This window comes from Gracilinanus agilis, chromosome 2 (assembly GCF_016433145.1).
Source record: "Gracilinanus agilis isolate LMUSP501 chromosome 2, AgileGrace, whole genome shotgun sequence".
In the NCBI taxonomy this organism is placed as follows: Eukaryota; Metazoa; Chordata; class Mammalia; order Didelphimorphia; family Didelphidae; genus Gracilinanus; species Gracilinanus agilis.
Window position 1 is genome coordinate 287,065,754 of NC_058131.1, and position 13,444 is coordinate 287,079,197.

The following is a 13,444-nucleotide window of genomic DNA, read 5'->3' on the forward strand; positions in this document are numbered from 1 at the left end:
TTAGACTGTTGATATGGTCAATTATGTGGATGGTTTTCCTAATGTTGAAACATCCTTGCATTTCTGGTATAAATCCCACCTGATCATGGTGGATGATCTTCTTAATTACTTGCTGGAATCTCTTTGCTAGTATTCTATTTAAGATTTTTGCATCTATGTTCATTAGGGAGATTGGTCTATAGTTTTCTTACTATTAATGTTTTTAACTAATCTACCTCAGGTTCCCCTGGTTCCTTTAGCTTCTTGGAGAGAGGCGATTGTGGGATTTAGAGACAAGAAAAGCCTGGGACTCAGTCTTCATGTTCATTCAGTTTCCTTATCTGTAAAATGGGGATAATAATTGCATTTACATCCCAGGATGTTATAAAGCTTAAATGAAATAACAATTGTAAAGCACTTAGCATAGTGCCTGTAACATACTAAATATTATATAAAATTTTGCTGTCATTATTGTCATTGTTATTATTATTCAGCTTCCCTATTGCCTACCTAGGGGCTTTTGATTCTAACTTCCTTCTTTTTTCCTGATTGATCCCCAAGTCCTGCCTCTTTAACTTCTACCCTATCATACCTCAGGAGTCAGAGCATTGAAATTAGAGAGAAGACACTTCATAACTAATGTGACCCTGGGCAAGTTACTTTACCTCAATTTACCTAGCCCTCTCTGCTTTTCTGCCTTGGAACTCATACTTATTATTAAATATATGACAGAGAGCAAGGTTTTTTTTTTAAATTAAAGAAATTAGAGGGAGAAGGAGAAAGGGTCTGTTAGCCTAGTTCTGTATTTACTTACTCCAAAGTACTGGGTTAATTAAGCTAACTTTGTCTAAGCCAAACTCTTCCCTCCCTTTTCTCTCTCTTCCAGTGCTAAGGGAAGGAACGGGGAGGATGGGGTTGTCATTTCCTGTTTGGTCATATTGAGAATGTAAGAACAGCAAAAAAGAAGGTTGTATTAAATTGTTTTATGTATTAAAAAGAGAAGAAAGCTTCCTTTTCCTCTCTCCCCTTTTTGCATTGGGTCTGGGGATTTCTTTCCCTTCCCTGATGCCCATTAGCAATAGTCTCTTGTAGAAGAGCACTCTACCCAGTAGGAGACTGGACCCGCAGAAAAAAGGCTCATAAAGTTGGGTTTGGAGTCAAGATAAACTGTGGAGGAATGAAGACCCTAATGGAGTCACAGAAACAACAGAGATAGAGGGAGAATAAGGATAATACACAAAGAGAAAAGACCTTGGGACCATTGTGGGTTGCCTTGACCATGTTTTGCCTACATATATGCTTTTCTACTAATGTATTTACCATGTATGTATTCATTTCCTATTGAGGCCATTTTTATTTCTGAGAATGCGTTCCAGATTTATGGAGGAGATCCTTTATTATTTCCGCTCATGTTATGCCATTGTAGCGAATGCTTTTGATTTGAGTTAATTGTGTCAAGTGACTTACTGCTAAAAGTGAATACACTAATAGGGGCTTATCATTTTAGGCTTTTCCATTTAAACCCCCAGAGTTCCTTGAATTGAGTTGAGTCATCATGCCCTTGTTTGTCTCAGATCCAAGTGCAAGTTAGAGAAGAAGCACTGTGTGAACATGTTATGGTTTGCAAAATGGGAGGGATAGACAGAAACATGGCCAGTGTCTGCTATCGCTTCTGAGGTTTCCCAACAGTAGGGAGTGTTCCTTTCAGGATGATGAATGAATGAATGAATGAATGAATGGCTGACAAGACGCACAGAAGGCTTCTCTGGTCTCTGATAAATAGCAGCTTAAATGCAGGCTTCAGAAACTGAAGTCTGGTTTCACTAAGCTGTCAAGTTAAATACTTTTCTCTCTCTCTTTTTTCCTGAAGCCCCCTAAAGCATTTTATGCCCGGATAGACAAATAAAGACCCAGGAAAATAAAACACAAGAGAAAAAGGGGTCGATGTTTTGTTTGGTCCCTAAAGCAGATTAAATCTTGAATGAAATGGAATCCAAAGGGTTCACCAGCAGCCTAAAAGGACACAATGTGAGGAAGGAGAGGGGACTATGAGTCTGGCCATTTTGTAAATGACGAGGAAGTAGTAGAGACCCATATCCCTCATTAGTTTGCAAGACATTAATGAAAATGGGGATTTCTGAACAAGCTTCAATTCTATTAAATTCAACAAATGTACATTAAGTACCTGCTACATTCCAGACATTATGGATACAAAGACAAATGAAATAGTGTTTGCCTTCAAGGCATTTCCATTCTAGTGGGAATAAATGAGCATGTAGGCAGGTACAAGTAGGGTAGCTAAGTGGCCTAGCAGATAGAATGCTGGGTCTGGAGTCAAGAAGACTCATCTTGGAGTTCAAATCTGCCCTTAGACACTTATTGGCTGCGTGACTCTGGGCAAGTCACTTTACTTGTTTGTCTCAGTTTCCTCATTTGTAAAATTAGCTGAAGAAGAAAATGGCAGATCATTTCAGTATCTTTGCCAAGAAAATCACAAAATGGAGTGAAAAAGAGTGGCAAATGACAAAGTACTCCAGTATCTCTGTCATAAAATCCCCAAAATGGGTCATGGAGAGTTGGATGTGACTGAAAGGACTGAAGAATTCAAGTAATTATAACACACTGGTAAAATGAGGTGGGACAGAGTATCAGCAATTTGGGGAGGGTAGAATTGGAGAAGACTTTACAAAGAAAGTGGTACCTAAGCTGAATCTTTAAAAAAAAAAAGAGGACAGGAAAGACTGATGAGAAGAGGGCTGGATTTGGCATCAGAGGACCTGTGTTCAAGTCCTGACTTTGCTAGCTACTATTTATATATGACTGAGGGCAAGTCACTTCACTTTTTTACATTTCCTCATCTGTAAAAGGAGAGGGTAGTACTAGATGGCCTCTCAAGTTTCTTCTTGATCAAAATCCATGATCCTGTGATGCTAGGATTCCAATGATATCCTACTGCCTCCTCTCTTTACAAGACATCCCAGAAATAGCCCTCTATTTGGGAAATAGTTAGAAATTGACTCATAGGCAATGCTAGTGAAAATAATCACTCCATATCTGCTTGTCAGCAAACAGAGAGACCAGTCTCCTCTAATTTTCTTATATCTTCTCGGGATTAGCTGTTTTCCCAATCTTCTCTCTCCCCCTGAGTCACCCCACCAAGGTTATGAGACTGAATAATAAATTGTTAGCCTCTGACTTGATCTATTAGAAATCATTTTCCCCATCTAGGTTTATTGCAACATTACCTAGTAAGTCAATTCTACCCCTTCTTTTTAGCTTTTAACAGAATGCTAAATCCCCCAAATTTCCATCTAAGGTAATCAATGAACCAGTTCAGATCTTCTGCAACCAGTTAGAAGGAGTCTGACCAATACATCCCTTCATGTGTCTCTCCCACTCGTAATTCTCTTGCCTCTCAATTTTTTTAAATTTTGAACTTAACAGACACCCCAAAAGAGCATTTTCATATACAAAGTAGAATACAAAAATAAGATTGCATTGAAACCATGAATTCTTTTTTTTCTAATGCTTGTTTTAAAACAAATATGATAAATGCAATGCATTGCTTTCAAAACTGTCCTATTTGTTTGTTCTGAACTTCCTTCTGTTCTCCTCTGTTCACTTTCAACAACCCTTCAGTAGACTTCTTTTTCTCTTGTCGTTCTATACTTTTGCCACTTCCACTCACTGCCAGACCTCAATGCAGTCAATTTGAATCTGGCTTCAGCAAGAGCTAGAATTGGTTTCTCTTACTCTACATCTACACTTTCTTTCTGTTTTCCTGTTTCCCACAAGATCACAAAATGCTAGGGCTGGAAAGGATTTAAAGCATGTCTATTCGAAACTCTCTCATTTTGCAGATGGGGGAGTGAAGAGATATTGGAATCTAGAGAAAGGAAATGACTCATCCAAAGGCCCACAGTTACTGGCCCAACCAGAATTAGAATCTAGGTATTTAGGCTCTTATCCCTCTTCAGTGTCACACAATCAGACTTGGCACAGTCTAGATCATTTTTTCCTCAAGGGAAAAGAGGGTTTGGAAGATACTGTTTCTCTGTTTTGGTTTACATGTTACTTTTTTTCCTCCATTGAAAGTAAGAATTTGTCCTTCCCAATTCAGAATATTCTGTTATTCTCCAAATCATCCAACTATCCTCTTGCCCTTAAGGATTCTGCCAAAGGAAGATGGTCTGTGTGTGGAGGGGTGGGGGAAGGAGAAATACATGAACCTTCCAATGGAGCCTTGATCTAATGAGTGTTTCACCTCCAAGCTACTTTTGATTGTGAAAATGGGCCATCTGTGGGTGATCATTGTTTGCCCATGAATGTGCTGCTTTGGCCCCTGGCCGGCTGCTTGGACACATGTGAAATATGTTTCTTGGCTTAGACCCATTCATTCCATTGTGATTGAGTTGCTTTCCCTAGTGCCTCATCATCTGCAGGGGGGCCACGTAGAGAGAAGCCAACCCTTGCAAGTCAGGCAGCCATGTCTTCAGCCATCACCCTCCTGGATGACATTTTGGTGCAAGAGAGGGTTGAGAACAAGGAGTTGAGAGGAGATAAAGGAGACTTTGGTAAGAAAATAGAAATGATTTCTTGAAACTAAGAGATGGATAGTTCTAGTGTGTAAGAGATGGTTCTAAGTTAGCTTAGCTAAGGAAGCCATAGGGCCAGCTTGCTTATGAATCTTTAAGAATTAATGAAGCTAGAGGTAGCTAGGTTCTCAGAAAGCCAGGCCTAGAGATGGGAGGTTCTGGGTTCAAATATGACCTCGGACACTTCCTAGCTGTGTGACCCTGGGCAAGTCACTTTACCCCTATTGTCTAGCCCTTACTGCTCTTTTGCCTTGGAACCAAATACTTAGTATTGATTCTAAGACAGAAGATAATGGCTTAAAAAAAAGAAAGCTAATTATTGAGGGTATTAGGAAAGGCCTCAAGGGGAAGCTGGGACTTGAGTAGATCTTTGAATGGGAGTGTGGGATTCCAATAGTCAGAGTTGAGCATCTCAGGCATGGGAGACAGCTTGTGCAAAGAGCTAGAAGTGTTTGTTTAAGGTTGTTATCACAATATCTAAGAGGTGGCTAGCTAGGTCCTCAAAGACCAGCTAGCATATACACAAGCACAAAATATATACATGATCATCTATTATATATGTTACATACATATCAATGTACCTACCAATCTACTCTGTCTAGTATGTAATATATAGGTATACAGATATTTATCTCTAGCATGTATATGGCACATATATATGTGTGTTGCACACCCATAGGCATATATAGACATTTACAGATACATGTATATACATAGACATAAACATGCACTGCACATATAGACGCATGCACATGTGTACGTGTGCATATCTATACACCTTTGTGTATGCCTACAATATATACATGCACAGATACATACTTGAGATAAATATATGTATATTATATAAGGTCTATATACTAGATAAATAGTTGTTGATATAATATTGATAGAGATCTATCTGTCCATCTCTCCATCCATCCATCCATCCATCCATCCATTTGATCTAGGTCTTCTTTTCTATTTATATCCCTATTCTCATGATAATACCTGGTACATCATAAATGCTTAATAAATCCTTATTGATTGATTGATTGATATAGTCCCTGCTATATCAGCACAGGCATGACTTCTATATCATCCTTGGCAAGTGGTCATCCAATTTTGAATTAAAGACCTCTAGTAGAAGTGAAACCTACTGTTGTTGGGTGGTAGCATATCTACTTTGGGATTTTATCCAGAATAATTTATGATCATTTCTCATTCCTAAAGGATCTTGAGTATTGATCTATATATCTAGTGGCATGCTAGAGTTGGCTGTTTGGGATCCCAAAAGCTAAATATTAAATTTTCAATCAAAGCATTTACAACCTTAGAATTGGCATTCGCTATAAGGTAGAGTTTGGTTTATTGGTTTGTTGTTGTCTGGTCTTAAGAAAGTGATGAAGAAAACTGAGCTTAAAGATTAAGTTTTAAAGCGTAGCTATTTTTAAAATAAAAATGTACATTTTATATGACTCTAAAAGTCATAGGTTTTTGGTCTTTTTTTCAGAGAGAAAGAAGGAAGGAAACAAATTTTTTTAAAGTACCTACCACGTGCCAGGCATTATAAAATGAAATAGTTTGAGAGCTGGTTGTTTAATATGTACTAGCACACTCCTGCATACATTCTACTTTTGCCTTCAAGTGCCTAGGCACATCTGGGAGTAGAATCATCATCATCATCATAACATATCTTTACAGTGGAACTATAAAACACTCCAAATATGATTTTGCCTAAGAGTTCCAGTATTTGGGGATTTTCGTAAGCCCCCATTGTTCATAGAGTAAACAGATGACTCACCTCTACAACAAATCTGTACATGGTTCCTGAACTAATGAATTTGCTAACTGTCCTTCCCCAGGACCTATGTTTAGTAAGGTCTCAGAAAGTGCTCGCTGTGTTGAGCTCAGTGTTAGTGGAGGCTGACAAGACAAAGCCATGAGCCTGGTCTGAGATGTGGCTGGTAACTGGACAAGAGCTGAGACTCCACATTGCATGAATAGGAGTGACTCTCCCTTTGGGGAATGCAATGACTTGCTTAGCAATGGATTCATGAACAGTGCTGGGAAAACCGTCACTTGTCTGAGTTGTTGAGAGCTGTTGGCATGGCAATGTGGCACTGCTCAATGTCTTTCCAAACTCTCGTTTGCTCTCCCTGCCTTCAAAATCCTATTGGAAAAACTCACCTTCATGGAGCCTGCTCAGCTTAACTTCACTGGGATATCCTTAGACTCTGTAAGCCACGGTACAGTATTCAGTTGTACAAATTCTACTACGTATGTGAAATCTGGTTTACCTGAGTTGGATTTGTCCTGTTTTTTTTTTTTTTTTTTTTTTTTTCTGGCTCCCTGAAGCCAAAGAACATGCCTTCTTTCTCTTGATGATATAGAGATACTGACTGAGTTCCTGAATCCAGGAATAAACCACCCGCCTCAGACTCTGCTGTGTATCTCAGAGGGAGCTTATGGGATCTCTACAGACAGAAGGGAGACAGTAACTTGGAGCTGAAAGATTGCCTGACTTGGAGGCAGGGGATTCAGGTTGTATTTCCAGCTGCAGCATTTTCGACGTGAGACCAGAGATAAATTACCTAACCATTCGGAGTTGGAATTTCCTCACTGACTGATAAAATGGAGATAATAGTATGTGTTTCTGTGTGATTTACCTCATAGGAAAAGTGCTGCATAAATGGAAGTTGTTAAATAAATGTACATTCTTTTAACCACTTATCATGGTTTAGAACTGAAGAGGCAAATCTGGGCTATGAAACAAACTAGCTAACTTCTCTCCTTCAGGTCTAGAATGCAATGTTGATTACTGAAATAGTATACTAAATGGTATCTCCTAAGCTGAGATAGTCTTTGCTGAGCCATTTTCTAGTTGACCTATAAAGAACTCGCATCCTTCATGGGTCATGGCTACTCTGAAGTGCCTCTCTTTGGCTTTGACCAAGTTGGTGAATATTCGATTCAAGAGGACATGTGGATCAAGAAGGGAGGCCATCAGACCAACTCAGGCAACAGCTAGTTATCAAGCATTTGCTCTGCCTGTGAGAGGTATTTTGCAAGACCACACAAACATGTTTAACTCAGAGTCCCTGTTCCATCTTTAGCTGGGGGAGCTAAGACCTGGATGCAAAGGCAGCAGGGGGGCTAAGTGACAAACACAGGGCAGCAACATCCAGGGCTGTATGATTTTGGAAGAATGAGAAATCACTTCAGCTACTTTTAGATTTAAAGCTGGAAGAGACCTTAGAGGTCACCGAGGCAAAAATAAAAGGAATAGAAAATAATAAAAAAAATAGAAGTGATTGAGTCCAACCCTCTCCTTTTATAGATGAGGAAATGGGCCCAGAGAGAATAAGTGATTTGCCCTAGGTCACATAGGTAAGTTAGCAGAGCTTGGATTTGAATACAAGTTCACTGACTCCAAATATATTTTATCCCTCAACTGAAACATGAGCTAAATTCAGAATCTGTTCAGGAAGCCCTTTATCAAGATGAAGGGTCAGGACAGGAAATGGAAAACATGGAGAAAGCAGGACATACGTTAATGAAAAAGACAAATAGCTCTAAAGAAGCACAGGAACTATGGTACAGAGTGAGTTCTAGAAATGTTTCAGGGGACAAGGGGTAATGGGGACCACCTGACAGAGCAGAAATTGCCCAGAGAGGAGGATGAATTTTGATTCTCAGGGCTATTTTGTCATATAATCATTAATGAAAAATACATAAAGAATAAGAACCAGTAGCAGGTAGAAAGGTAATCACCTAGGCCAGTGATGGGCAAACTACAGCCCGAGGGCCAGATGAGGCCCTTCTCCTTCATAATCTTTCAGTTATTAATAGGGCTTAGTATCACAAAAAAATACAAGAATTTTGTAAAATGTATTATTGTTATTTTTTTAATAAATTATATTGGCCCACCTAAAGTTTTTTTTCCTTTCCTTTGGCCCCCTCTTTAAAAGGTTTGCCCATCACTGACCTAGGCTATAGGTGGGAATGGTCAACTCTAAACCTTGCTACATACTCATTATAGTTTCATCATATAGATGAAAAAAAATGAGGTCCAGAGAGATGGGAAAAAATGTGCCTAAAGTAACAAACAGGAAGTTAGTGGGAGAGTCAAGATTAGAACCCAGGACTCCTGACTGTCCATGGAGTGCCTTTCTACCTTATTTTAATAGCAGCACAACAGGAAACGTCTGATTCCCCTTAAGTTGATGAAACCTTTTCCAACCCAGGTACCTTTTCTCTTGACTTTTCTAATGACCATGTATCAATAATAGGGAGCATTTATATAGCTTTAAGTTTGTTGAGTCTGATTTACTTACTTCATTTGATCATGGGAGGGGAGTATTATTATTATCATTGTTATTTTCTAGATGAAGAAACTGGAGAAATCATAGGGTTGTTGTGAGACTCCAAGGAGGCGGCATGCAAAGCAGCCTTACAAACTTTAAAGCTGTAGAAATATAAGGACATCAGAAAGGATGAGGAAAAAATAGCTGGATTAAGTGACTAGTTTCAGGGTCACACAATGTGCCGGAGGAAAGATTCAAACTCAGGCCTTCCAAATGTGAAGTCCTTACTCTGTCTACTTCTCCCCTGAGCTGCCAGTGGGGTGATGTTTTATATGACAGTTACGGAAATTTGTTATTGCACTCCTTCCCCTACTAGTCTGGAAGCTTCAGGAGGGCAGGGACTCTGACTTGTCCAAAGTGTATGTCTGCCCCCAGTGCCTCCTTATGTTGAATCATCTTTGCTGAATTGCTAGGCCAGAAGAACTGCAGAGCCTGCGTTGTTGAAGAAGACATGTGACCCTTTCCTGAATTCCAAAACCTGATTAGAACCAAAGGGGTCAGAGGTGATTCAGGCACCTACCCCTTCCATTAGCCTGAAACGGAGGGAGTTCTGCCAATCCTTACTCAGTCAGTAATTCCATCCTTCACAAAATATTTCTTCCTAGGGGCTGGTTTTTTTTTTTTTTTTTTTTTTTTTTTTTTTTTTTTTTTTCCCCCGTGAAGGTGGCATTTCCCACCTCGGGCAATTTAGGGTATTTAAAAGTAGTCGACCCAATGGCAACTCTGACTCCTCCGGCGACACCCAGGTGGGAAAACCAAGAAATTCACTAAGTCATCCCCAAGTTGGAAAACGGGGGAGGGAAGGGTGTAGATGAAAGACACCAGGAGGTCTCCTTGACAACTCGAGGGCGGGCCTGGCTCGGAGAGGGCCGGTAAGCATCTTTCTCCTGGTCTGTTTGTGCTCTCACTTTCCCCAGCCGTGGGTACCCTGCCCCCTGCAGGAAGGATTTTTTTTTGGTACTTTTTTTTTTTTTTTTCCTAGGGACTTTTCTCGCCTGTTTGCTGAAACCAGACACCTGGCTCGGTGGAGCCTAGTGGAGTCCCCATGCAGCAGCTATTTAAAAGGACAAGGGCAGCTTTTACAATCCCCCCACCTCGCCAGGCCAGCCCCCCGACCCCCCCTCTAGCGGAGACTTCAAAAGGCTCAGGTCTAGCTCCGAGCCCCCTCCCGGCTGCCACAGCACCTATGAGCCGCCAACCGGGAGCAAGAGCGGCCGGCCACGATCCCAGGGAAGGATTAGCCGGTGAATTTGGGGTCTCCTTGTCTCTCCCTCTCTTGGAGGCTGGAGAAACAGTCTAGGGCGCCAATGACCCAGGAGGTCTCCCGGGTCGTCCAACTCTCTGGTCGCCGAATTACGTGGTGATTTTTACTCAACCCCTCTCCACCCCCCTTCCCATCAAACAGACCCGAGCCGATTTTCACTTAGCTGCGGGGACCAATGAATACAAATGAATTTAGGGGCCGGAAGGAGAGACTGCTCAACCTCTCGCCTTCGCTTGAAGTAAGTAGCAAGTGAATGGATTAGGGGGCCCGGTGAAGAAGTTTGCCGGGCCGGGAGGCGGGGCGGTTGTAGGATAGCCGAGAGAGCCCGGGCGTGCAAGAGGTAGGCTCTCTGAGCTCCCTGCACGTGTAGAGTTTGGGGGTGTGTGCTTGTACCTGTGTAATTGCTTTTGGTCCCACACCTCGGACGTTTCTTTGTCTGGCTTGAACCACGTCTTATCTTCCATTAGGAATGGGTGACCAGGCACCGGGCAAACGGTGATTGGGTCTCGAGGGCCAGAGGCTGCTAGGTTTGGGGGGCGGGACGGATAACCAGGGTGGTGATAACTAGGTGGGGAGGAGATAGGGTCCCTCGGAAAGCTAGCTCGTGGCCCCTCTTTGGTCAGATTCTATAAAGTATTCAGAGGAGGCAGAGACCAAGATGGGAGCTTCGGGGAATATCAGACTCAGGTACCTCCCAAAGAAGGAAGGATGGGTGCAGAAGCATAAGACTCCACCTATCCCCGCTCCCCGGCAGTCTGTCTGCCAGACTGTCCTGAAGACAAATAGAGGGAACAAGAGAAATGAACCTGTAAAATGTTAACATAGAAGGGACCTTAGAGAATCCACGTTTTTGTCCTTGGGAAAACAGACCGTGAGAGGCTAAGTGACATACCTAAGGTCACACAACGTGTTCCTGACAGCTCTCTCTCTCTCTCTCTCTCTCTCTCTCTCTCTCTCTCTCTCTCTCTCTCTCTCGTCTTGGGCTCCAGGAGTCTCATATCCTCTTGGAAGCTTTGGATGAGGGGGTGTGCCTATGTTGGAGGGAAAGGAGAGAAGCGAGGGACAGACAGGGAACCTCCTTTCAGATCGGAATAAAGAGAGTGTGAAGTTGGATCTCGGGACCCTGTAACAACTCGCCGGTTGAGAACACCCTTTCGCGCCCTCAAGAAGGCTGGCTCCTTTCCTCTCCCGGAGGGAGGCACTGGAAGGAAGGAAGGAAGAAAGGAAGGAAGGGGTCCCGGGGTTCCTGGGGTTAGGGCTGAGTGTCTCACCTCTCTCTAGTCGGAGGGGGGCAGCAAAGAGAGGGATTCGGAACAAGGAAAGGGGGGGGGGGAGCGCCTTTAAATCATTTTCAATTTCCCCAAATCCTTCCTTTTCCTCTCCTCCCCAAGTCCAGAGGAGAGTTTCTGGAGGGAACGTTTGGCACAACAGGGCAAGGTCTAACCACCCTCCTAAGTAAAATATCCTATCTCCGGCTTGGCCCTCCCTGCCACCAGGGACTGGCATTAAAAAGCAGGGACACCAAGCTCCGGTAGAGAAGATTTTTTCGGGGTGTGGGGGTAGAGAGGAGCCCCCGGAGTTCTTGCAACCATGTTCCTGGCTCTCTTGCCTGCTGGTGCAATGCAGGGCTTTCTGCCCTTTGCCCCAGAGGGAGCGGAGTTCTGCTGTGAGAGAGTTCCATGGTGGGACTGAGGCAGCAGCCGCGAAGAGGACGGGAACTCCAGGAGTCCGGGTTCGGGGAAGCGCCGCACTGAGCTCGGGGCGGCCGCCTCACTGTGCGGCCGGGCGAACTGGTCTGTGCCGTAGTCGGGGAGCGCGCCGTCGGGGCGCAACGCGGTCTGCTCCCCATGGATCGCGCTGAGACTTCTTTGCCCCCCGGGAAAGAGAGAATGAAGTAGGAACCCGCAATGGAGCCGGAATCAGCCCCGGTCTCCAGAGTCAGAGCAGCTGCGTCCAGGGGGTGAGTAAAAACTCCCAACTCTGACCAGTGGAGGAAGAAAAGAGGAGGAAGGGGGCTAGGGAATGGTGGAAGGCTCCTATTCCCTTTGCCCCTGGAATCTGGGAGAGCTGGGCTTAATGGGGATTCTCCTCTGCCTTTGGCTACACGAATTAAAAAACCCCAGTGGCGGGGGATTCCGGGGTCCTTTTTTTGCATTGGGGGATGCCCTGGGGCGGGGGGAGGCTGGAACTCCCAGCTTCCTGCCCCGGTGTCGGGTCCCGCCTCGGGAGAGGGAAGGGGAGGGCCGAAGCTTCGGCAGACAGCCTGTAGGATTTTCTTGCAAAGCTAGCAAAGCTGGGTGCTAAGGGGTCTTTGCGCTGCCCCCGCCTCCTACCGAAGGAGGGAAGGGACATCCGGGAGGAGGATGGAAGAAGCATCCTTCTTATCCCCTTTGTGCCTAGTTTTGGACTTCTCAGCCCTCCACGAAAAATCTAGTTCCTGTCCCCCTTCATTTCCCTCTTCCCCGGCTATGCCACCAGTCCAATGGGGTTCGATAAGAAGCAGGCAGCTAAGGGTTAACGAACACTACGTTCGTCCAGGGCCGTAAGATTTACAGACGCTCCCTTCCGAGGCTGGACTCCTTTCGGGCGGTTTGCAAGTTCTGAGCTTAATTTTCTTTCCTCTTCCCAGCCTAGGGGTACTGGGGGCTCCGGAAGCCAAGCCGGGAGGGAAGCTGGAGATCTGCTATGCTGGCTCTGGGCCTCTTGTTCCTGAGGACCCTGGGTGGGAGGGAACAGCTTGGAGCCGTATATGCCCGTAGTCTGGTGGAAATCTTTCTGGATGGGCTCGCCTAGTTGGGGGGTGTGTCTGAATGGTCTGCGAATGCCTTAGTGTATCTCCCAACACCCCCCCCCCCCAGACAAACACACTGATTTTGATTTTAACTTTCCCGTTGTCCAGCTGGGAACTCTAGTCTTCACCATCTGTGCTTGAGAGCTCACCAACTCTACTTTTAACTATGAGATTAGTTCCATTACAAACCTCCCTTTTAGGATCTTGTCCCTTTAGGCTAGTCCCACAACTGTGTGCTCCTGCACGCCCCTTTTGTGCCCGGAGCCAGTGCCAGAGGTTACCACAGATGGCCCCCTCTCTGCCTTCCGTTTTGTGAAAGACAGCTAGGTATTGGCAGCACCAGTGCTGGCAGATTTGCTCCCATTCTACCTTTCCCAGAACCTGGGAGGACTAATGCTGCTGCTGACAAGCTACTCCTCCTTTTTTGGCCTCCTCACTCACTAGAACTGGATTACTGGAGATGGGAACTCCT

General features: G+C 44.0%; 1 protein-coding gene and 1 pseudogene across 1 annotated transcript in view; one reads left to right on the forward strand and one right to left on the reverse strand.

Moving 5' to 3' along the window:
- LOC123233639 overlaps nucleotides 1–12,030 on the reverse strand; it is a 31,913-nt pseudogene extending 19,883 nt beyond the window's left edge.
- A 58-nt stretch (nucleotides 12,031–12,088) lies between these two features.
- Nucleotides 12,089–13,444, forward strand: part of COL27A1 (collagen type XXVII alpha 1 chain) — a 268,921-nt gene continuing 267,565 nt past the window's right edge. The window contains exon 1 of the mRNA XM_044659702.1: nucleotides 12,089–12,141. Coding sequence (XP_044515637.1) covers nucleotides 12,089–12,141 — 53 coding nt within the window. The remainder of the gene's footprint in view (nucleotides 12,142–13,444) is intronic.